The sequence below is a fragment of the Protopterus annectens genome, chromosome 4.part0 (assembly GCF_019279795.1).
Source record: "Protopterus annectens isolate FY-2018-M chromosome 4.part0, PAN1.0, whole genome shotgun sequence".
NCBI lineage: Eukaryota > Metazoa > Chordata > Ceratodontiformes > Protopteridae > Protopterus > Protopterus annectens.
The window spans coordinates 604,094,913-604,115,319 of record NC_056733.1 but is presented as its reverse complement, the minus strand read 5'-3'; the positions used below and the strand labels follow the sequence as shown (position 1 = coordinate 604,115,319).

The 20,407-nt window shown below is 38.8% G+C and overlaps 1 protein-coding gene across 1 annotated transcript in view; it reads left to right on the top strand.

Annotated features, from left to right (window-relative positions):
* Positions 1-20,407, top strand: part of DNAH10 (dynein axonemal heavy chain 10) — a 5,879,077-nt gene that overhangs the window by 5,484,787 nt on the left and 373,883 nt on the right. The window contains exon 74 of the mRNA XM_044069759.1: positions 5,588-5,759. Coding sequence (XP_043925694.1) covers positions 5,588-5,759 — 172 coding nt within the window. The remainder of the gene's footprint in view (positions 1-5,587; positions 5,760-20,407) is intronic.

Here is a 20,407-nt window from a genome sequence, read left to right as displayed (position 1 = left end):
GGTATAAAGATGGGCCCTTAAGGGGGTGAGAGGGGGGTAAAGTTAGCACTGAACCTATCTGCCAGGATGTTGGCAATATCAGTTGGTTCTGTATATTTAGTGTCATTGTGCTGTAACTCAGAGCAGATCTGAGTGTTGCCATTGAGACTTTTGACATAGCTATAGAATGCTTTTGGTTGTCTTTAGAATCAGTGGCAATTTTGTTTTCATAACTAGCTTTGGAGGATTTTATGAGGGATTTCAGCTTCTTACTGAGGCTGACCAGGGAGTTCCTCCAATCATCGGATTTTACTCTTTTTTGCATCAGTTTCTTTCTTCTGTTGTAGAGTTTGTTTATGGCAGAAGACCACCAGATTGGCTTCCTTTTTTTGGAGGATAGCAATTTGGTTCTGTTAGGGATAGCATGATCCATGCACTCGTGTAAGTGCTTATAAAGTGCATTTGTGTAGGATTCAGCAGTCGTACCTCTATTGTCCATCTGCATGGGTGTCATGAAGTTTGCCACTTCTGTCTTAAGAAGCGTGAAGTTGGCTTTGGAGAAATTTTTTACGGTTGTTTTCCTATTTGGGGGTGGGAGCGGGATGTGGATGTCTAGGGTGATTAGCTTGTGGTTGGATCTGACCAACGAGGAGCTGAACTCTGGTGTGGAACACTGGTCGCCCATGTTGGTGATGACCAGGTCTAGGATTTTGCTGCCTCTGGTGGGGGTGTGGATAAGTTGATCCAAAACGTTGGAATTGATGATTTCCAGAAAACGTTGAGCAAAAGAGTTAGTACATGAGTAGTTTTCCTAGTTAATGGTAGGGTAGTTGAAATCACCCATTATTAGAGTGTTGGGTTGTACCTTAATATTTTCCAGTGTATCAAGAAAAGAGGAGTGGGAATCCTGGGGCATGGTGGGGGGTCTGTAGCAAGCTACAATCTGGATTGCGGTTTTGCCCAGAGTTAGTTGAACTTGGATAATCTTGGATGCATTATGCTGAGCAGCTAGCTTGGTGGTGTGGATATCCTTAATGAATATGGACACGCCTCCACCTTTAGTGTTTCGGTCCGAGTTTGGTAGGTTAACTCTTACTGACACCTCTAGGCATCAAATATTGCTTGTTCATATATGCATCAATAATTCCAGAACCATGCTATGTACAATGCTTTAAAATATTTAATCTTAAACCTTATACAATGGCAGGGTCAACTGCATTAATATTTGACCTCTGTTTGGTGCAGGTAAAGCAATATTAACTGTTGTTTTATGATATTAATTTATATAGATATAATCTTCACATTTTTCTAAATATTTCAGCAACCAAGTATAACAGACAGAACTCCTTAGCATCATATGAAAGCTCTCCGATAGATAAATAAAATGCTACTGACAGGATGTATGTAACTTGAGTGGTTGCTAAGATATTGTACGTTGTTTACAAAATATTACATACATAATAGTTACTGTGTTTACTGTGACCTATAAAGTTCAGTTTAATACCTAGAACCTAAAGAATACTACCATTATAAAAGTAGTTTGTGCTGAAGGGTTTGCTGTTTATACTTCTCTCATAACACCTATGGTTTCAGAGCTATGAACATTTGTTTGAAATATGAGGACATAATTTGATTCTGTCAAAAGGCTTAGGCTCTGCCCATTGGAAGTTAAAAGTGCAAACGTTCTGAGCTCCATTGGAGTGAATGCATTAAAGGGTAAAAGTACAAGCTTTGTGGAATCTTCAAGACAGAATATATAAATGGCAAAAAAAAATGGCAATGATCAACACTTTGAAAGTCTTAAATCAACTCTGGTCCTCAGAACTTCTTCAAGTTTACACAGACTACATCCACTGTGATATGATACATAAACAAGGGGATGCCAGATCTTATCCTGTTTCCAGACTTGCTGTAATAGCTTGGAGATAACACCAGAGCTCAGTTTGACTCTTCAGGCTTCGTGCATTTTGTTAGAGTAAAACTTGATTGCAGGCAAGCTCATCAGGACAAGGATAGACCTCCCATGAATAGAAATGTCTTCCAGGAATTGAGTCATTTGTAGTGAAAACCTCAAGTAGATTGCTTGACTCCTTTCAAAACAGACAGCTAAACAAATTCCACTCCAGGACTCCTTGCAAACAGGCCTGGAAGACAGATGCTTTCTTATTCCCTTGGACAGGAATATTCTTGTATATCTTTCCAACCTTTCCACTAATATTCAGGGTTCTTCTGAAGATCCAGAAGGGCTCTCCAAAAATTGTGGTGGAATTTCCCTTTTAGCCCAGGCAACAGTGGTTCTCCCCTTTTTTCATTCTGGCCAAGGGCAATCATCACACAAGACAGGGGCTGTTTGGTGCACCCCAGCCTGAAAACTGTTCAGCTAACTGCCTGGAAGTTTGCTACCAGTGAAGCACCTTTTTTTCTGTGGAAGTGCAATGAGGACTAAAGGAGCCAAAAACTGCTACTAGGAAATCGTATATGTGCAAGTGTACAAGATTTTCTAGTTGGTGCCAGTACAGGAGCCAGAACCCTCTTCAGGCTTGACCACCTGTGGTTCTTGATTATTTGTGTGGGTTACTGTCTTCTGGACTATGTTATTCCTCTATCAAGGTGCACTTTGTGGCCATTTATGCTTGTCTGTCCTTTAAATTCCCCACTTTTCTAACCATAATCAAGTTAAACAGTTTTGGAAAGGAGTATTACATATCCATCCACCCAGGGAACAGGTGGCTCCTCCTTGGATTTCAAACTTTGTGCATGAAAACCTTACTCCTTCTCATTTTGAACCAGCTCATCTGGCTGATTTGTGGCTCTTAATGTGGAGGACTGGTTTACTCATTTCTCTGTTTGCTAGGAGAGTATCTCTATTACAAGCACTAATGCTGAGTCAGCCCCATCTCATTTTTCACAAGGATGGGATTTTTTTGAGAACTAATCTTTCTTTTATGTCTAAAGTGGTCTCAGAGTTTACTTTAAGCCAGACTATTTAACTCATGTCTTTTTTTCCTGAATCCACAAATAAAGAATAAGCCACTTTTAGGCACATTTAGGGTCCATTCTGCAAGGGCATTGGCTTTTTTAGTGTTTTAAGTTAAGGGGTGGACACAAGAAGTATTGTAGAGGCAACAACCTAGTCCTGTCTATATACTTTTACAAAGCAGTACAAACTGGATTCCTTTTTAGGTCAAGAACAGACTTTACTAAGACCATTCTCCTGGTGCTTCTAAAGTCTTAGTTTACTGGTGTCTTCACTTTTTTAGTTTCCAAAGCTATTGTAATCTACACATATAACTTAGGCTACAGCAATCGGTATGTTGAACATAGTACAGCTGTGTAAGTAAACGTACAGTAACAGTAGTAGCCCCCCCCCCACCAGCCCCCTTATCTTGACTATTTCCTTTTGTATTGCCAGAGTGTGGATGTATATACCCTTTTGTATATAGTTCAGTGTTGAATTGTTTCTACCATTGTTCTTTTAGGGCTCTTGCCTCCCTTTCTTTCCAAAAAATGCTAGTTTATCATGGGGGTAGAACCCATATAGCTTAGCCTACTGCAACAGTGATTTGTTAGATCAGTATTTGTCCTTTGACTTTGAAGTGAAAGTGCTTACTAAGAAATTGTACACAAGGGTAAGAAAAGCTTTGAAATTGTCAAGCCTATAAAGATATAGAATTATGTCATGTGAAAGATGTGCTCTTAAGGGAAGACAGTACAGCACACATTTGTAAGATGAATCATGAGTACATTATACCACAAGTAGACGTTTAGAAAAAAAGAGAACTTCTGAGCAGATTCCGTTTAGCCTCATGATTGTCCTATGGATGTAGTTATAGAAACATAGTATAGCTAGGGTGACTGGGGCAATGACACTGGGACTATAGCTTGTTTTCCAGCATCAGCAATGTAGGGATTACAAGTGGTATTAGTAAATGTGTCTGTGAAAAGTTCTTTATTCAACATACACATATTAGCACAAAAATAGATGCAGTTTCTGCTAAAATAACAATGGAAGATAATCCTGTCCAGTTGTTTTTTTTTTATAGGACATTTGGCACTTGGTACAAGCAACTGATATTTAAACAGCTTCTTGACATATTCAGTGAATAACCTTTTGCCTGTAAAAACTCTGCCAGATTCAAAGAGACTCCTGAAATTGGTCCTCTGACTTTTCTGGCAAAACCATTGGATTAAAATGGACTATTTTCAAAAATAAAATTAGATTTAAAAGAAATTAAAAGTGGATGTGTTGTGTCATTAAACTTAATTTACTGCTAAGATCTCTTAAGAAGAGTAGCATAGCGGATGAGTCTCTGATGTTTAGGAAATATTCATCATACATGTTTTCATTGTACCTTCTGTGTGAAGTTTGCATGTCTTTTCCAAATCAGTTTAGGTTTTTTCAGCATTTTGGTTTCATCCCACATCTGTAAGTCATGCTGTATGTGAATTGGCAATACTCCAAAGTGCCTGTAGGTGTGTATGTGTCTGTCTGTCTATATATCTATCTTTGTATTCATTATAACAAATATCAAGAAAAAGTATTGGACATAAAACACTGAACACAAATGAGAGAATGCACAATGCACTGACAGCACAGGTCACAGACATTAAAAACACCCAAACCTAAAAACATGCTGCATTACTAAAAGAAACACAAACTAATAATGTAAATAAAAAAGGCAAGCATTTTTTGTGGAAGCAAGGCACTGAACTTTCCCAATGATGTTTAACACAATGTTTAATTATTCATAGGAATATTTAATTGATTAATTCAATTTAAAGTATTGTATACATATGAGTTTCCTTTTTTCGAAATTCCTTTTCAGGAATTAATATTAATGAGATAAGAAAGGAAACTGACTGGTTAATTTAAAATAATGAGATGATATCCTATAGGTTAATTGATTGTTAGTAAAGTATAAAAGCTGAGAGTTTTTTTAAAAGGTTTTATTTGATGAAGTCCTAGAGTAAGGGACGAAAACGCATGTGATTTTGTTTAATAAAAGCGTTCAAGTACGTGGTTGGTGTCACTTTCGTGTGTTGAACTGGAATTAGTATCGCATTCCACCCTACGGCTTTTTTAGTTTGGATTGTTTGGTTATTGGTGAAAAGCCACACTACTTTTGGTTTTTTATCTGATAGAATATTTAGAGGAATAATTGAAAGGGACAAGGTATCTAAATAACCTTACCTTGAAAGTTTAGTGAAAGAGATATGAATAATTTTGTTTCCCAGATTAAATTATGGTTTAACTCCCTCTTCTAAATCTTACAATAGATAAGCATAGAGACTGGAAAATGTTAGTGTTATAACTAGATAGGCTAATTAGATCACTGCATGGTCACTGATTCATGCCATGTATGTCTCTCTCTCTCTCTCTCTCTCTCTCTCTGTCAGTCTGTCTGACTCCTGAATTAATAAAAATTAAACCACATGGAGTAGTTTGTTAAAGATCTAGAATTCTTGCAACTTTTCCTGTTTTGCTTGATAATATGATAATTTATGAGAACGATACTTTTCATTTTAAAATTAGTCATCCAGTCTTGTTGCTTTAGTTTGATGTAATACTTACTATGCTAACAATTTATAAAACGTGTCTTATTTTTAGGTTATGTATGGTGGGCGTGCTATTGATAGCTTTGATCGCCGTATTCTGACAACATACATGGATGAATATTTTGGAGATTTTATATTTGATGCATTTCAACCATTCCATTTCTTTAAAAATGAAGAGGTTGATTACAAGATCCCAGGAAGTGGTGCTAAAGATGTTTATGTTGGTAAGAATATTAATAGTTTTTTTTTCATTAATTATTTTACTTCAGTTTGCTTTGTGGAAATAAAACTTGCCTTGACAGACCCTTAGTAGGTGAAATAATGGATACTTTTTACATTTATTTTATTTTATTTATTTTTTTTTTTGGTAATCAGTTAAGTGAGCTGGTTTAAGGACTGGGACCCCTTCCAAAGGCAAAGACAAGCAGTTACAACTTAGCTGCAAAGACAGTGTACAAAGCTGTATAATGCGAAACATGGGACATTTACAACAACAAATCAATTTTCAGCATTCAAAATGTTAAATAGACATGAAGAAGACTCATCTGTAATGGACTGGCACAATACTTGAAGAAGTTATATTTTATGTGCAGAATATCTGAAACATCTTACTTTTAAGAATGCAAAATAGTCAGCATAATGAGTTAAAAAGAGTACAACATTATTGAATACAGAATGAGGTGATGCCATTTATTTGACAAGGTAAGGCAAAACCACAACAAATAATTCACTTTCTCAAAAAAAAAAAAAAAAGTGGAAAAAGACTCAAATAATTAAATGTTTAGGAAATATTCCGCATACGAGATATATATATATATATATATATATATATATATATATAAGGTAAAATAACTGTATTAATTTATGCAGTAAAATATAAGGAAGACTTGGGAGCTAGTTAGTCTTAAAGCTTAATGGTATAAATAAAGGCAGCCAAAGTATAAAATGTGGATGAAACACAAAAGGGAGTATGATATGATATGATATGAAATCAACTGTGCTTTGTTTTCTTAAGCATTTACAAAACAGTGGTCTTAAAACAGATGGCTATGAATATGCATTTTAAAGTGGTGCAACTGGATCAAATTCTTTGGGTTAAAAAGAAGAGTGTTCTAGAAAATGTGCAGTTTTTTCAGAAAGCACAGTTATTGGCAACCAGACAAAGGCCCATTAAGGGAACTTCCCATCTTGTTTAAGGATATTTACCTGCATTACAAGAGATTAAATCTTAACTGATATGAAAGAGAAGGGCAGTGGGCACAATGCAAAACTTTAAGGTCACGGCAGAAAGTAGCAAGCAGCAGTGTTGCTGCTGCCTTTAATGAGTTTGCCTCCCAAAGAGAAATACAGCAAAACTTCCCAACTTTAAAAAGGAAAATGAAGTGGCTGATCTTTTTAAGGCTGTTTACTGCAGAAGGAAATTGTCTTTGGTGGAGCTTAATGCCAATATCTAGGCATATTCCAACTTGGAAAAAGACCTTCTTGCTAATAGAAGATCTAGCTTTAAGAGTAAGAAGCTTTGGGAATCTGCAGTAACTAACTCTCAGGTGTGACACAGCATTCTGTGTTAACTCACTCAAGCCTATAACACCTTTTTTGTTCTCTTCCAGTTCATACCCATACCTCCTTATGGCCTCCCAAACTTTTTTGGGTCTAGCTTCTTTAACTAAGTGACTTACCAGTTGATAATAGACAGTATTAGAAGTGGGAAAGAGTTCTTAACAAAATGGCACTAAGATTGTTAGTCTAGGATGTCCTGCAGTGAAGAAATGAATCTTTGTTTGCCACTTATCTTCTTTTTAACCCAAAGATATGCTCCTGCTCCCATCGTACCTAAATCTCACATAAACAAAAACAAATTAAAAGGGAGCCATATAGAAAATACAGACAATATATTAAGTACACTGAGAAAAATATAGTTGCACAAAAGTAATAAAGGCAATTTGTAAACCCTAACAGTAACTAATCTAGAATACAGTGACTATTACAACCGTAAAGTAGAATATATCCATACAAATATAATTTCACTTTATCTATAACACCACCATTTCTGTTGAGGAAATGCTATACCCCTGCTTTTTCACATGTACAAACCTTTAAAATGTCACTCTTATTTTCTGAACCTGTACTTTTGTATGTCACTCTTATTTTCTGAGCTTTTGTGTGTCAACCTTACTGTAGAAGTTGTACTTTGTTCCAATTTCACCATTTCAGATAACAAATGTTTCTAAATCTATTGTCCCCCTACTACTTTATTTTAGAAAATGAATGGTTTTAAATTTAATGTCCTCCTACTACTTTATTTTATAAATTGTACTAAATACTCATTCTTATTTTAGTAATTGTATAACTAAATTCAAGTCGACTCATTCCTATTTGAGAAATTGTATAATTAATTTCAATTATTTCTCCTTATATTTCTGTACTTTCCAAACACAAAAGTTTTTGAATTTTTCCTATGTAAAATTTCACTGTAATTTAACTTGTCTTGGAGCTTTTCTCCGCAGGACTCCATTGAAAACTGGTTCCTTTGCCCAATGGACTTTCCTGGTTAAACAACTGCAAATAAATAAATAAATAAAATATTTTTCATATTTATGTTCATATCTTTATAACTGAGAGACCTACATTTTATTGAAGTATATAGTTTGAAACACCAATGTGGGAGACAGAACAATACACTGAAAATGTTGGTTTATATTTTAATATACTGGAAACAATGGTAACCATCTGAGATGTCAGGACCCACTAGAGTGAGTCTGAAATACGGAGACTGAAGGCCAAAAGAATTGACTTGCGTGTACTAAATCTAAAATGCCGTTTTACAGAATATTCCCTTTTCTACAATGTCTGGCGATCTCAAAGTTGGTTTATATTTATATATATATACATATATATTTCTATATATATATATATATATATATATATATATATATATATGTGTGTGTGTGTGTGTGTGTGTGTGTGTTTGGGGGTGTGGGGAGGGCTAGGCCTCCCCCTCGCAATAAGAAGCTTAAAGGAGAAGAACGATTTTCAAGATTCGCTCTTTTCCTGTGTTTTCAGTCTTTTTTTGTGCTTGTTAGCACTTGGCATTTTTGAGTGCCAACATTTCATTTCAGAGCCAGAAATATTGATAGTTGTTTATAGGTTCATAGCTAGGTGCTAGGCTATCGGCCCAAGGGCCTACGTAAGCCTAGCCAACAAGGTTCCCAGGCTTACACGGTCTGTTCATAATTATTATGAAAATAAGCAATATTTCCATATTTACTTAATACTTCAAAAAACAAGTGACTTACAAACTCTAGCATAACATTAGGTGAAACCTTACATGTTGTAGAAAAATACTGTCTTTAATATTTGAGCTGTAAGTTGCTCATCTTGAGAGATATCCAGTATTATTTGTATCACTAACTATACCAATAAATAAATGATCTGATGATGTTCTTTTTATTCATTCCTCAACTGATGGGTTCAGATCTGACACTCGGATCCTACTTGGCTGCCTGTGCTAGATCTTTGGATCAAAAACTCTTGAGCTCCTTCTTTTATCCATAATGCCCTGCCAGCCTCACATACCCCAGATCTCATTTGCCACCATTCACCTTCAGATGCTGATCCTGTCACTCTTGAGCTTTGGGAGTTATTGGGTTATTAAAATCATGAGTTTGCCTTCCAATTTACCTCTCATTATCTTATTTTACTGCTTCTGCCTCCCTTCCTTTATTGCTAGTTTCGCTAGCAAAACTTTTTTCGGTAAGCTACCATGCTTCTAGGTATTTGTCTGTCTATTCATTACAGTACTCTTTATACTGCCACTGTGGAAAGATAAAGAAGCTTGCAAGAGGTCACCGGGTCATACTTCCTCATCAGCTCCTTCTTTGGAGCCACCATCTAAGTTGTCTAAAAAGTCAGGTCTGACAGCTTCTAAACCTAAATCACCACAGATCCGAACACTTCCACTAGTACCAGATCCAGTCACTTCTCAGCTCCCTTCACCTTTCCTGGTGGGATCTTTCCATAGACATTCCAGATCTCTGTCTTCCACATCTCCTCTTAGGTCTTCCAGAAGTTTATCCAAGGCTGATGTGGATTAGATGATGAGAAAATTTCCTCAGAGCTCAGATCCAGATGTGGGTACTCCCAGCTGTGACTCTTACCAGATCTGGAGCTGACCTTTGACTACTTCCTCATTGATTTCTCCTTCTCTGGTCCTTCCCACTGTTTTGGAGCCCTTGGATCCTAGACCCCTAGGTGTCTTCATCAGATCTGAGGACAGTCTGCTCTTCTGCTCCAATGACTTTCCTGAGTTGCCTGGCCCTGAGCCTTTCAGAGTCGGAAGACTCTCTGAGCTGAAGTGTTGGTGCCAGGTCCGCGGTGTTAGGTTTGATTCCAAAGCTGTTAGATCCATCTCTGCCTCTCGGGTCTTTGGTGCCGGACAGCTTGGGTCTGACTCCTTCCTCAAGTGGAGTGCTTGTGGGATGGCAGGAACCAATGGTTTGCATATTATCAGATCCTTTGCTGTTGACTTTGGTCTCCCCAGGCACTATGCCTTCCAGGATGTGGAGAGGGCCTTCTCTTTATCTAGAGATAGGACATCCCTGCCATCCTCAGATCAGGCAGCTATGCCTCCCTGGGTTCTCTGACCTGAGCCTCATTTATCCATTCCATTGGGACAGCCAGCCTGATCAAACATCCAGTTGATCCCTTAGGACATCTTTATCTCTTCCGACACTTCCCTAGACCATCCCACTGAGAAGGTCCCTCAGAAGAAGATATGTAAAAGGAAACAACTAGATTCCCTGCAGGAATCTCTCACTGAGGACACTGATTTTGATGAAGGGGAGGGGTCTCCCTTGTCTCCATATGAATATGTCTCATCTAGAACTCTTAAAGCAAAACGGTGGTTAGTCTTTGGATACCCTTTCCCAGGAGTAGGTGTTCCTGGAAGCTTTCGGGACTGGTCCAGCTACTTCTTAGCTGACTCCCCTGGCTGACAAACTCATAGATATTGCTTCTCTCTGGGCAAGGAAGGAACCAGACACTCTAGAACCCATCTTTAAACATCCTGATAAATTTTTAGTCCCACCCAACATTGGAGTAAGGAAGTCACTGTTGATACCATGATTGTGGCAGCAGCTATTATAAAAGAGCTTGCTGTCCCCCTAACAGGGAGTCCAGGGCCTTGGACAGATTTGGTAAGCTTATGTATCCATAGGTGGCATTTGCACTTCATTTGCTGAATTACCTGACATATTTTACAATTTTACAAGGTTACAAAGAAATTTGAGAAGAGAATTTTCCAAATCTTTTTCTGGGTCCATGTCTTCTGAGGACCAAATAGAGTTCTCTCGCAACTGGCCACCCTCTAATCAATTTCTAATGTGTCCATGGGGCTGATTTTCCATACAGCAGAAGGTACCTCAAGGGCAGTGGGTGTAGGTATCGCCATTAAAGACATGCCTGGATGCAACTATATGATTTTATGGAGTCCTTTAAGTCTTCATTCATCAGTGCTCCCTTTGATGGATCTTCCTTCTTTGGCCCCAAAGTAAAGGACATGCTCTCCATATGTGAGTGAGAGGGTAAGACCCTATCTAGGATTCCTTCTTGGAAAAGCCCTACCACTGTTCCTGAAGGGAGGTCTGACTGTTACACTCTTGAGGCATTTGTCTCTTCACCAAACAGTCTGGCTATCCATAAGAAAAGATTCCAGTTTGCAGAGAATTATATACAGTGGTTATATCATAGCATTTTACTAAACCCCTCCTACAAAAATAAAAAGGATACCTGCTGTTCCATCCCAGTCAGAGGGAAGCAACAGCTTTAGAAATAGAAAAGATGCTAAGAGAAAGAGCCATCCAGGAGGTCCCCACAGACCAGACAGGATCCAGGACTTACTTAAAATTCGTCTTGATGCCAAAAAAGACAGGGGATGTGAGACCAATTGTGGATCTCAGTGAACTAAATTAGTTTGTGCAATATTCAAGGTTGTGGATGGTCATGATTCAGTCCATTTTGCTTCTGCTGAGAAAGGATGATTGGATGTGCTCGATAGATCTTCAGAATATGTACTATTACATCAACATGAACAGGCACTCCAGAAGATTTCTGCACTTCCAGCTGGGGACCGAGCATTATTAGTTTAGAGCTCTGCCCTTTGGTCTCACCACAGCCCCCTTGGTGTTTACCAAATGCATGGCAGTGGTAGGAGCTCACTTGAGACTGATGGGATTCGGAGTGTTTCCTTACCTAGATTATTGGCTTCGAACTGCACCAACCTGGCACTACTTGCTCCAGTTGTGCTTCCATCTAGGTATCATAGCCAATTATAACAAATCACAACTCACTCCTATGCAGACTCTGGAGTTCATAGGTGCTCCTCTAGATATAGACCATCAAGTTGCCTTTCTTCCTCCTGCTCAAGTACAGACACTCAGATCCTAGGTCATGAATGTACTACAAAATTCTTCTTTTCCAGCTTGACTGATTTTACAAGCCTTGAGATCCATGGCAGCTGGTTTCACCCTGGTTCCTATGGCCAGGTTTCCTATGCAAATATTTCAATGCACCCTGTCTACTTAGTGGTCCATTCTCCACTATCCTTTAACCGCACCAGTCAAGGTCATGCAAGCATGCAAAAGATGTCTTTTTTGGTGGATGCATTCCAACAAACTTTCCAGAGGCCACCTTTTCTTCTTCCCCTGCCCATGACCACGTTAACCACAGACACCTCCCAACTAGGATGGGGGGGATACTTGAGAAGGATAGTCCAAAATACATGGTCCCCTGAAAAGGCCGCAATGCATATCAATGTCTTGGAAATTATAGCTGTGCTCCTAGTGTTGCAGGCCTTCAAGACAGTCTCCTATCCAGAACAATTGCTATTCAAACAGACAACATGCCAGTGGTCTGGTATGTCAACAAACAATGAGGAAACATGCCTTAGCCACACTGTCAAAAAGGTATGAAAGTGTGGAAAAGGGTGATCTCCAGTCACGTTCTAATAACAACGTACATCCCTGGGAAAACCACTGTTACTACGGACAAACTAAGCAGTTCCATTCTGATGCCTCATGAGTGGTCTGGCAATTTCAAAGTGACCTATGGGTCCAGCCATTTTGTGACATATTTGCATCCCCACTCAACAACAAATGCAGAGATTCTTTTCTCTGATCTTTCCAAATGGGAGTCACCAAGAGATGCTCTGGTCTCCATTTGGCCCTCCAGTCTTCTTTATGTTTACTCACTGTTTCTTCTCATTCCCAAATTTCTGTAGAAAGCATGTCAGTTGAAGAGCAAGTTTATCCTCATTGTACCCTTTTGACCTCATCACATTTGGTTCCCCTTCTCTGGCCTCATCTCCTAGACCTGCCTCGGATTCTGGATCCAACCCCAGACCTCCTGTCTCACCCAACATAGTTGACTCACCCAGACATAACAGGCCTCAAATAGACCGCATGACTTCTCCAGTTCCATTTGATTGGTAGACAACCCATGATTTCCTCCCCGTCCATCATTCTCAGAAGGATTCTTCTGGGTTTACAAGAGTAAATGGAAAAGATTTGTGTTCTGGGTCCTTAACAGACATCTGATCTCCCTTTCTGGCCCTGTACCAGCTTTACTTGAATTTCTAGTGTCAATTTTCAACAATGGGGCTATCTTTTCTACTATTAAGGTCCAGTTGGCTGACATTTCAAACTTCCACCTAGGCAAAATTAACTCTACCTTAATGTCTTCTAGATTATGTAAAGCCTTTCTCAACAGGGCCTATTTACTATACCTCCTTTAAAGGACCCTACTCCTCCGTGGGATTTAATGGTTGTGCTTCAGACCCTGACCCAATCTCCATTTGAACCATTGGCTAGGTCTGATCTAAAGTTTCCCTCTTGGAAAACCATTTTATTGGTTGCTCTCACATCAGCTAGGTGAGTACCTCAACTCCAGGCTCTGTCTTCCAAATCTCTGTACTTGGTTTTCCACAAAGACAGGGTGGCCTTGGGGACTAACCCATCCTTTTTCCCAAGGCTGCTTCTGAGTCTAACATTAACCAGGTCATTAATCTCCCAATTTTCTTTCCAAACATCTTGAATAAGGGAGATTGCATGCTCCATCTTTTGGATGTGCATAGACAGCATTGTTTTTACCTCCATAGAACCAAGGATTTCAGGAAAACTGACCAGTTGTTTATTCCCTTCTCTCATAACAAATTAGGCAAGCCAGTGTCCAAAGTTACTCTGGCCAATTGGCTAACTGATTGTATCTCCTTTGTCTATATTAAAGAAGGATTATCCATGGCTAAGCCTCCTAGAGCTCATTCCACAAGGTCTATGGCGTTATCTTCAGCATTGTGGTTAAGGGCTTCCATGGATGACATCTGTGCAGCTGCAACTTGGACTAATGTTCTCATCTTTATTGCTCTTTACAAATTGGATTTAGTTTCCAGAAATAGAGCTGCCTTTGGCTGCGTAGCACTCCAGAATATCCATCCATGAGGGCCTCCCAAGGTTCAGCTAGATGGGGACTCTGTCCCATCAATCGAGAAATGAATGAAAAGGACAAAAATCAGATAACAAAGTTATGTACTCACCATAACATTCCATCTGTATTGTTCATTTTCATTCTTCCTCAACTTCCCACCCACCTGCTCCCATTTCCTTCCTTCTGGAAAGACCTAAGAGCTCTGTCAGGAACCATTGTTCCTCCTTTGAATCTATATTTATTAACTTCCTTAAGTTATGGTTCTTTATATAAGGCGTAATAAATTCAGTCTGAGGTATGTTAGGCTGGCAGGGAATTATAGGAAAAGGGAGGAGCTTAAGAGTTTTGGATCAGAAGGTCTGGTAGAAGTGGCTGAGTTGGATATGAGTCTTGGATCTGAACCCATCAGCTGAGGAAGAATGAAAATGGACAACACAGATGGAACGTTATGGTGAGTACATAACTTTTTTTTATATGTTTCTAAATGTCCCATTAATCATGCAATTATAGTGGAATTTCTTGCTGTCATGTGAAAGTTTATGTCTAGTTAACAAAAATGTTCTAATATATGTCTAGGCTGTATAGTTTTCAAGATATGAAAATTTATTTGGGAAAGTTTAGAAAAATATAATTTGAGGTTTATGTGCATTATAATATATTACAGTAATTATAGAAAAGATTATGAATACACTGACTATTGTCAGTGGAAAGAATGTTTCATACTGATAACTTGCTATTTGTACAGTTGTAATAGCTTGTATTGTTCACAAAATATTTACATTAGTTTTTCTTCTGGTTTTTAAGTTTATTTTTCAGAAAATACTCTGGAAGGTAAGATGTGTTTAGGCTAGTGGAGGTGTGACATTCTACATTAATTACATAGATGTTAATGAGTTAATTCAGTATCCTAGTAGGGGTAAAGAGCACGTTGTTTTTGCTCTGTCATTGAGCTCCACATAACTGAAAAAAGTCAACAATATAAAAATGTGAATTTAATCTCAAAATAAATGTTTTTACGGGGAGCAAGCTCCACAGGACCATACCTGTATACACCTTTGATTTTAAATATATTCACCTCTAGAACAAAGGCACACTCCCTTACACCCATTTATTTATCAAGTGACTTCAGACTTAGTATACTCAGTACAACTCAAGTAAACAAGACTGGATGTTTCAAGTCTGACAGATTGAAAGCTGGAAAAGTATTATCAGTTATTCACTTGGCATCTTATTAGATGGGGGGTAAGGGGGTGGGATCAAGTCACACACCAGGATATTTAAAGGGTCAAGAGGAGTGAGTAGGCAACAGGACAGTCTTTGAGGGCTACCGAATACCATCATATGTTTATCTGTTTATTGATTTGTATTGACTGACCGCATGTTGTCAGAAAACCAATACTGGAGCTTATCAAAATCATCCAGGAGGCCAGTCTGACCTATGAAGAATATTTTCTATGTATGAAGGTACAACAAAACATCTGTACAGAGTCTCATCTGATTTTCCTGAAACTCTAAGAATAGCTTATTAAGGAAAAGTCAGAAGAGAATGAGTCTCAGTTGTAATATGTCTTGTTGCACTCCAGAGAAAGAAGTATTAGGTCAGAGAGAGAAATTTCCATCAACATTTAAAAAATCCCTGTTTTAAATAGCTTATAAGCCAAACCAGGAGTATCTTGAAATGCTAATCTTGAGAGCTTGTTTAGTAGAAGATAGTGGTCAGCAAAGTTGAAAACCCTCTTGAATTCACAGAGTACTCTTGTAAATAAGCTTTCATATTTATTTATTATTTATTTATTTGCATTTGTTTACCAGGAGGTCTACTGTGCTAGGGTGAGCCTGTTTTCAGTAGAGGCCTGTGGAGAAAAGCTTCAAAAACAAACAACAGGATAAAGCTACAGAATCAAAATATAGAAATCAAGCAGCGATGGTACAGACCACATTACAGAATAGGTAATACAATAAAATAGATAAACTCTAACATCTATATAATTAGTATTAAGTATGCAAACCAAAGAAGAATACAGTTGATGGAATGGGATAATAGCGAATGTGTGAACAATGCAGTACTGCAGTTTTGCAGTAGAGATGGAAAGATGGAGAGCTGCAGATTAAAGATTCTGAAAGTGAGGTATAACCTTAAGAGCTATTGCTATATTGGCATCAAGAATGAATAGAAGATATGGTAGGTAACTGGTATAGTAGATTATGTGCGGTTGGGTTGCACATGTTGGACTTAGTAAGTTGGAAGCACTGAATGTATATATGAGGAGTCTGAGCCGCAGGTGAGATGGGAAGGAAAAGTAAGAAGGCTAGGAATATTGAGTTTTTTTTTATAGTCAGTGCTGGTACAGGTACATAGCTAATGGGAGAACAGGTGTTGTTTCAGCGAAGTCTTAAAGCATCCAGGGTTGCTAGTAGACCTAATTGAAGGAGGGAGAGCATTCCAGTTTTGCTATAGCATATGGGTAACGCATTTGATCGGCAGAAAGATTAGGTTTTGCTACATTAAGGAGCATCTGATTGACTGATCACAGAGGTCTATTTGGGTGATACATGGTGAACTGAGGGAAGAGGCCAGGAGAGCTAGAAGGCTTATAGATTAGCTTATGAGCTGTGGTTAGTTGCAGGTATGTTAGATGTTGCAAAACATAAGTTAAACCATATTATAAAATTCACTGACAATACTACATTCGTGGGTCTCATTAGTGGTGGAAATGAACATAACTACAGGGATGAGGTGAACACTTTGATTGCCTGGTGTGAGAGGAAGAATCTGGACCTGAATGTTAATAAGACCAAAGAAATTATTATGGACTTCAGGAGAAAAGCAACAGTTCACCAATCACTCACTATCAAAGGGGAGGTAGTAGAGAAAGTCAAAACAACCAAGTTCCTGGGCCTTCACATCTCTGATGACCTCTCCTGGGCTGCTAATGCCAACCATATAGTCAAGAAGGCTCAACAGAGGCTTCACCTCCTGAGAAAGCTCAAAAAGGCCAGGCTCCCACTGTCTGCTCTTACCACTTTTTACAGGGGAGCTCTTGAAAGCTTCCTCACTAGCAACTTCATAGCATGGTTCGGCACCTGCACAGTTGCTGATAAGAAGAACCTACAGAGGGTGGTGATGGTGGCTGAGAAAATCTTGGGCACAAACCTCCCTTCTATTCAGGAGCTTTTCTTTACAAGAGCAAGAAAGAGAACATATAAAATACTTGATAATTTGATCTGTCTGGCCCACAGCTGGTTTTCACAACTTGCGTCTGGAAGGAAGTACCGCAGTTTCCTCTTTAGGACAACCAGATTCAGGAACAGTTTGTATCCTACAGCTGTGAGACTTATTAATAGGGACACCAACCATAATACCTGATACATTGAAGCCTCTTTCTTTCATTTAATCCTGCTGCTGTGAGGAATTACCGCCAACATTACTATTATGCAATATGATGGCTATACGTCTAAGGTTAACAAGTGCAATACAGTAACTAAACAGCTGCTATTCACTAGTCTCTATTTTCTAGCTTAACAGTGTAGGGGGTTGGTGGTGGGTATTTATTTATTATTTAGCACTGGATAATGGGTATTGAATGTGTTTATGTAATGTGAACTACTCCTTGCATGTCATGCATGTTATTTTCTTTCTTATGTTATTCTTTGATACCACTGTATCTGTTATTTGCACTGCATTTCTCTCATGAGCTGACATTTGTAATTTCATTTAGGCTACACTTGTGTGCTCTTAAATGACAATAAAGTTTCTTTGAATCTTTGAATCTTTGAAGTTCTAGCCAGTTTAGATGTTGGAGTGATTTGCAGTGGTGGGAGGAGTGTTTGGCACTGGTTACACATTTTGCAATTTTACTGTAGCATGAGTCCAGTTTGGATTTAAGAGAGGATTGTATATTAGTAAGGAGAAGTGCAGCATAGAGCAAGGATGGAAGTAGAAAGGAAGAGGCAAGGTATAGCCTTGCTGCATAGGTGAGGAAGTGTTTGTGCCTATACAGGATGCCTAGTTTCTGTTGTTTTTTTTTTTTTTGATTGTGTTAATATGCTGGTCAAAGGTTAGGTGTTCATCTATGTTGACCCCTTGAAGGTTGGTATATGGGGCTACTTCAAGGCAAGTGTTGAGTGAGCTGATGGTAAATTCATTTTTGGTTAGGGGCGTTGTTTTCTGGGAGGGGTGAACAAAGTAAGTTTGGTTTTATTAACATTTAAGGCTAAATGGTTTCAGCTCAGAAATTAGTATTTTATTGGCCATTTTGGGCTAATTTAATTTCCCTGCTATAAAACCCACATTTACGAGGTTTTTGTGCTAGTGTACAGCTCAGCAAGCTCCTGCCTGGTGCCCTGCAGAGTTTTACAGCAGCAGAGAGACAAAAGAGAGACTTTGGAGTGATTAAGTATAATTTTTCTGCATTTTCTTGCTGCCTTTAGCTAATTCCACCTAAAACGCCGATTTTCTAGAGTTTCTGTAATTTAAAAAGCTTGTTTCAGCTACATATTATACTTATTTTACTGCTTGCACTTTAACAAAGTAATTTTTGTGTTTAAATTACCTGTTTAACTGTTGTAGGCTACACACTCAAGTGTGATAGCCATTTCTGTGCATTTAAAGTGTTTTTTTGATTGTATCTGCTTTATTTTCTGGTAAAAAAAAAAAAAAAAAAATATATATATATATATATATATATATATATATATATATATATATATATATATATATATATATAGACATACATTGTTTTCCCGCCTTTCTAAGCTAGTATAGTCCAGTTTTCAGGTTAGTGCTGAATTCAGGGCTGTGTTACAAGTTTCTGTGTTTGCCCATACCTTACTTGGATAAAAGGAAGTTTCTCTGTTCACTGTGAGAGAGGGAGCTTTGAGCAGCCTATCTGTTCCTGGAGGAGTGGTTTCAACCTAGAAATTAGTAGTTTATTGTCCATTTTGGGCTAATTTCTATCTCTTTCATTTCCCTGCTATAAAACCCACATTTGTGAGGTTTTGCACGCCGGGCAGCGCCGGTTAGCTAGAGTATAACTATTCCCGGTTCCACAAAGTGTGCTCTTCAAATTTTCCCTTGGAACTAGACAAACTTTCAACTTAAGCACTCAAACCATTCACTTCTCATCCCGGCACTTGCTCAAAACTCATAGCAAACACTAATAAACCTTAGCACTAGACCCCCCTATACTGTAGAGAAAGACAAGGCTCTCTATTTGATCTTACCAGCCAATCAGTAAAACAGTTCAATGTACATATCCAGGCATGTCCAAAGGGCAGTTTCAGGTGTACTCTCCAGTCCAACTGGTGAATCTGGGCATTTTGAGGCAATGTTACAATAGCCTCATGTACACAGACAGCCCTCTCCTCCTTCCACCAAACACTAATACATGCGAGAGATGCAATTATACAGCCAAACTGGAGGCTAAGCTCTCTCAACCCATGACTGGACCAGGCAGTCAAGAGGAGAAGGGAATTACGTGCATCACACCACCAGTCTCACATAGACCTATGAAACTAGCACTGGCAAAAAACACACACAAATATACAAAATATACTTGGAGGCTCTAAATAAAAATCTGCAAAAGCAACAGAGACCTCCAAAGCAGACATTCAAGCAACCTCCACCCCCAACACAAACCATGAAACACATACTTCACAAAACCAGTGTGCCCTTAAGGCAAAATAACATACCCAACGCACTAGTAATAGGTGACTCTATACTCAGGCACACTGATGTCCCACTCACTAGGCTGAACAAGGAAAAGGTTACTATTAGCTGCCTGTCGGGTGCCAGGATCAGCCATATAACACAAGCACTCAGGTCACTCCAGAACACGTACAAATATGACTCTGTCATTGTCCATGTTGGTGTGAATGACCTGAGCCGTACCTCCCTGGACTACAGGAAAAGATACATGGAGGAGCTCTCTGTTCACATAGCCCAGGTCGGTATGACCCTGACCCTGAGTAGCATCCTGCCCTCACCAAGAATGATACCATGGTATAGAGAAAAAATGATTTCAACAATTGGCTAAACTTCTGGTGTCATTCAAAGGGGATCCAGTGTCTGTCAGCCTGGGATGAGATACTCGACAAGCCACGTTGCTTTGCTAGAGACGGGTTGCACCTGTCACCCTTAGGCTTTCGAATACTGGCCAAGGCTTTTCCCACCCCAGTAGTGCCTTTTTTAGGCAAGGCTTAAAAGACAAACCCACCACCGTAAATAGCACAAGTAACAAAAAACTGAGGTTAATGCTATTCAGTGCCAGAAGTCTAAACTTCAAAATGCATGCGCTCGGGGCACTCCTCAGTATGGAGAAAATCGATATATGTGTAGTAACAGAAACCTGGTTTAAGGCTCCAGAGAGCACCCCAGCACTACCAGCCTACAACT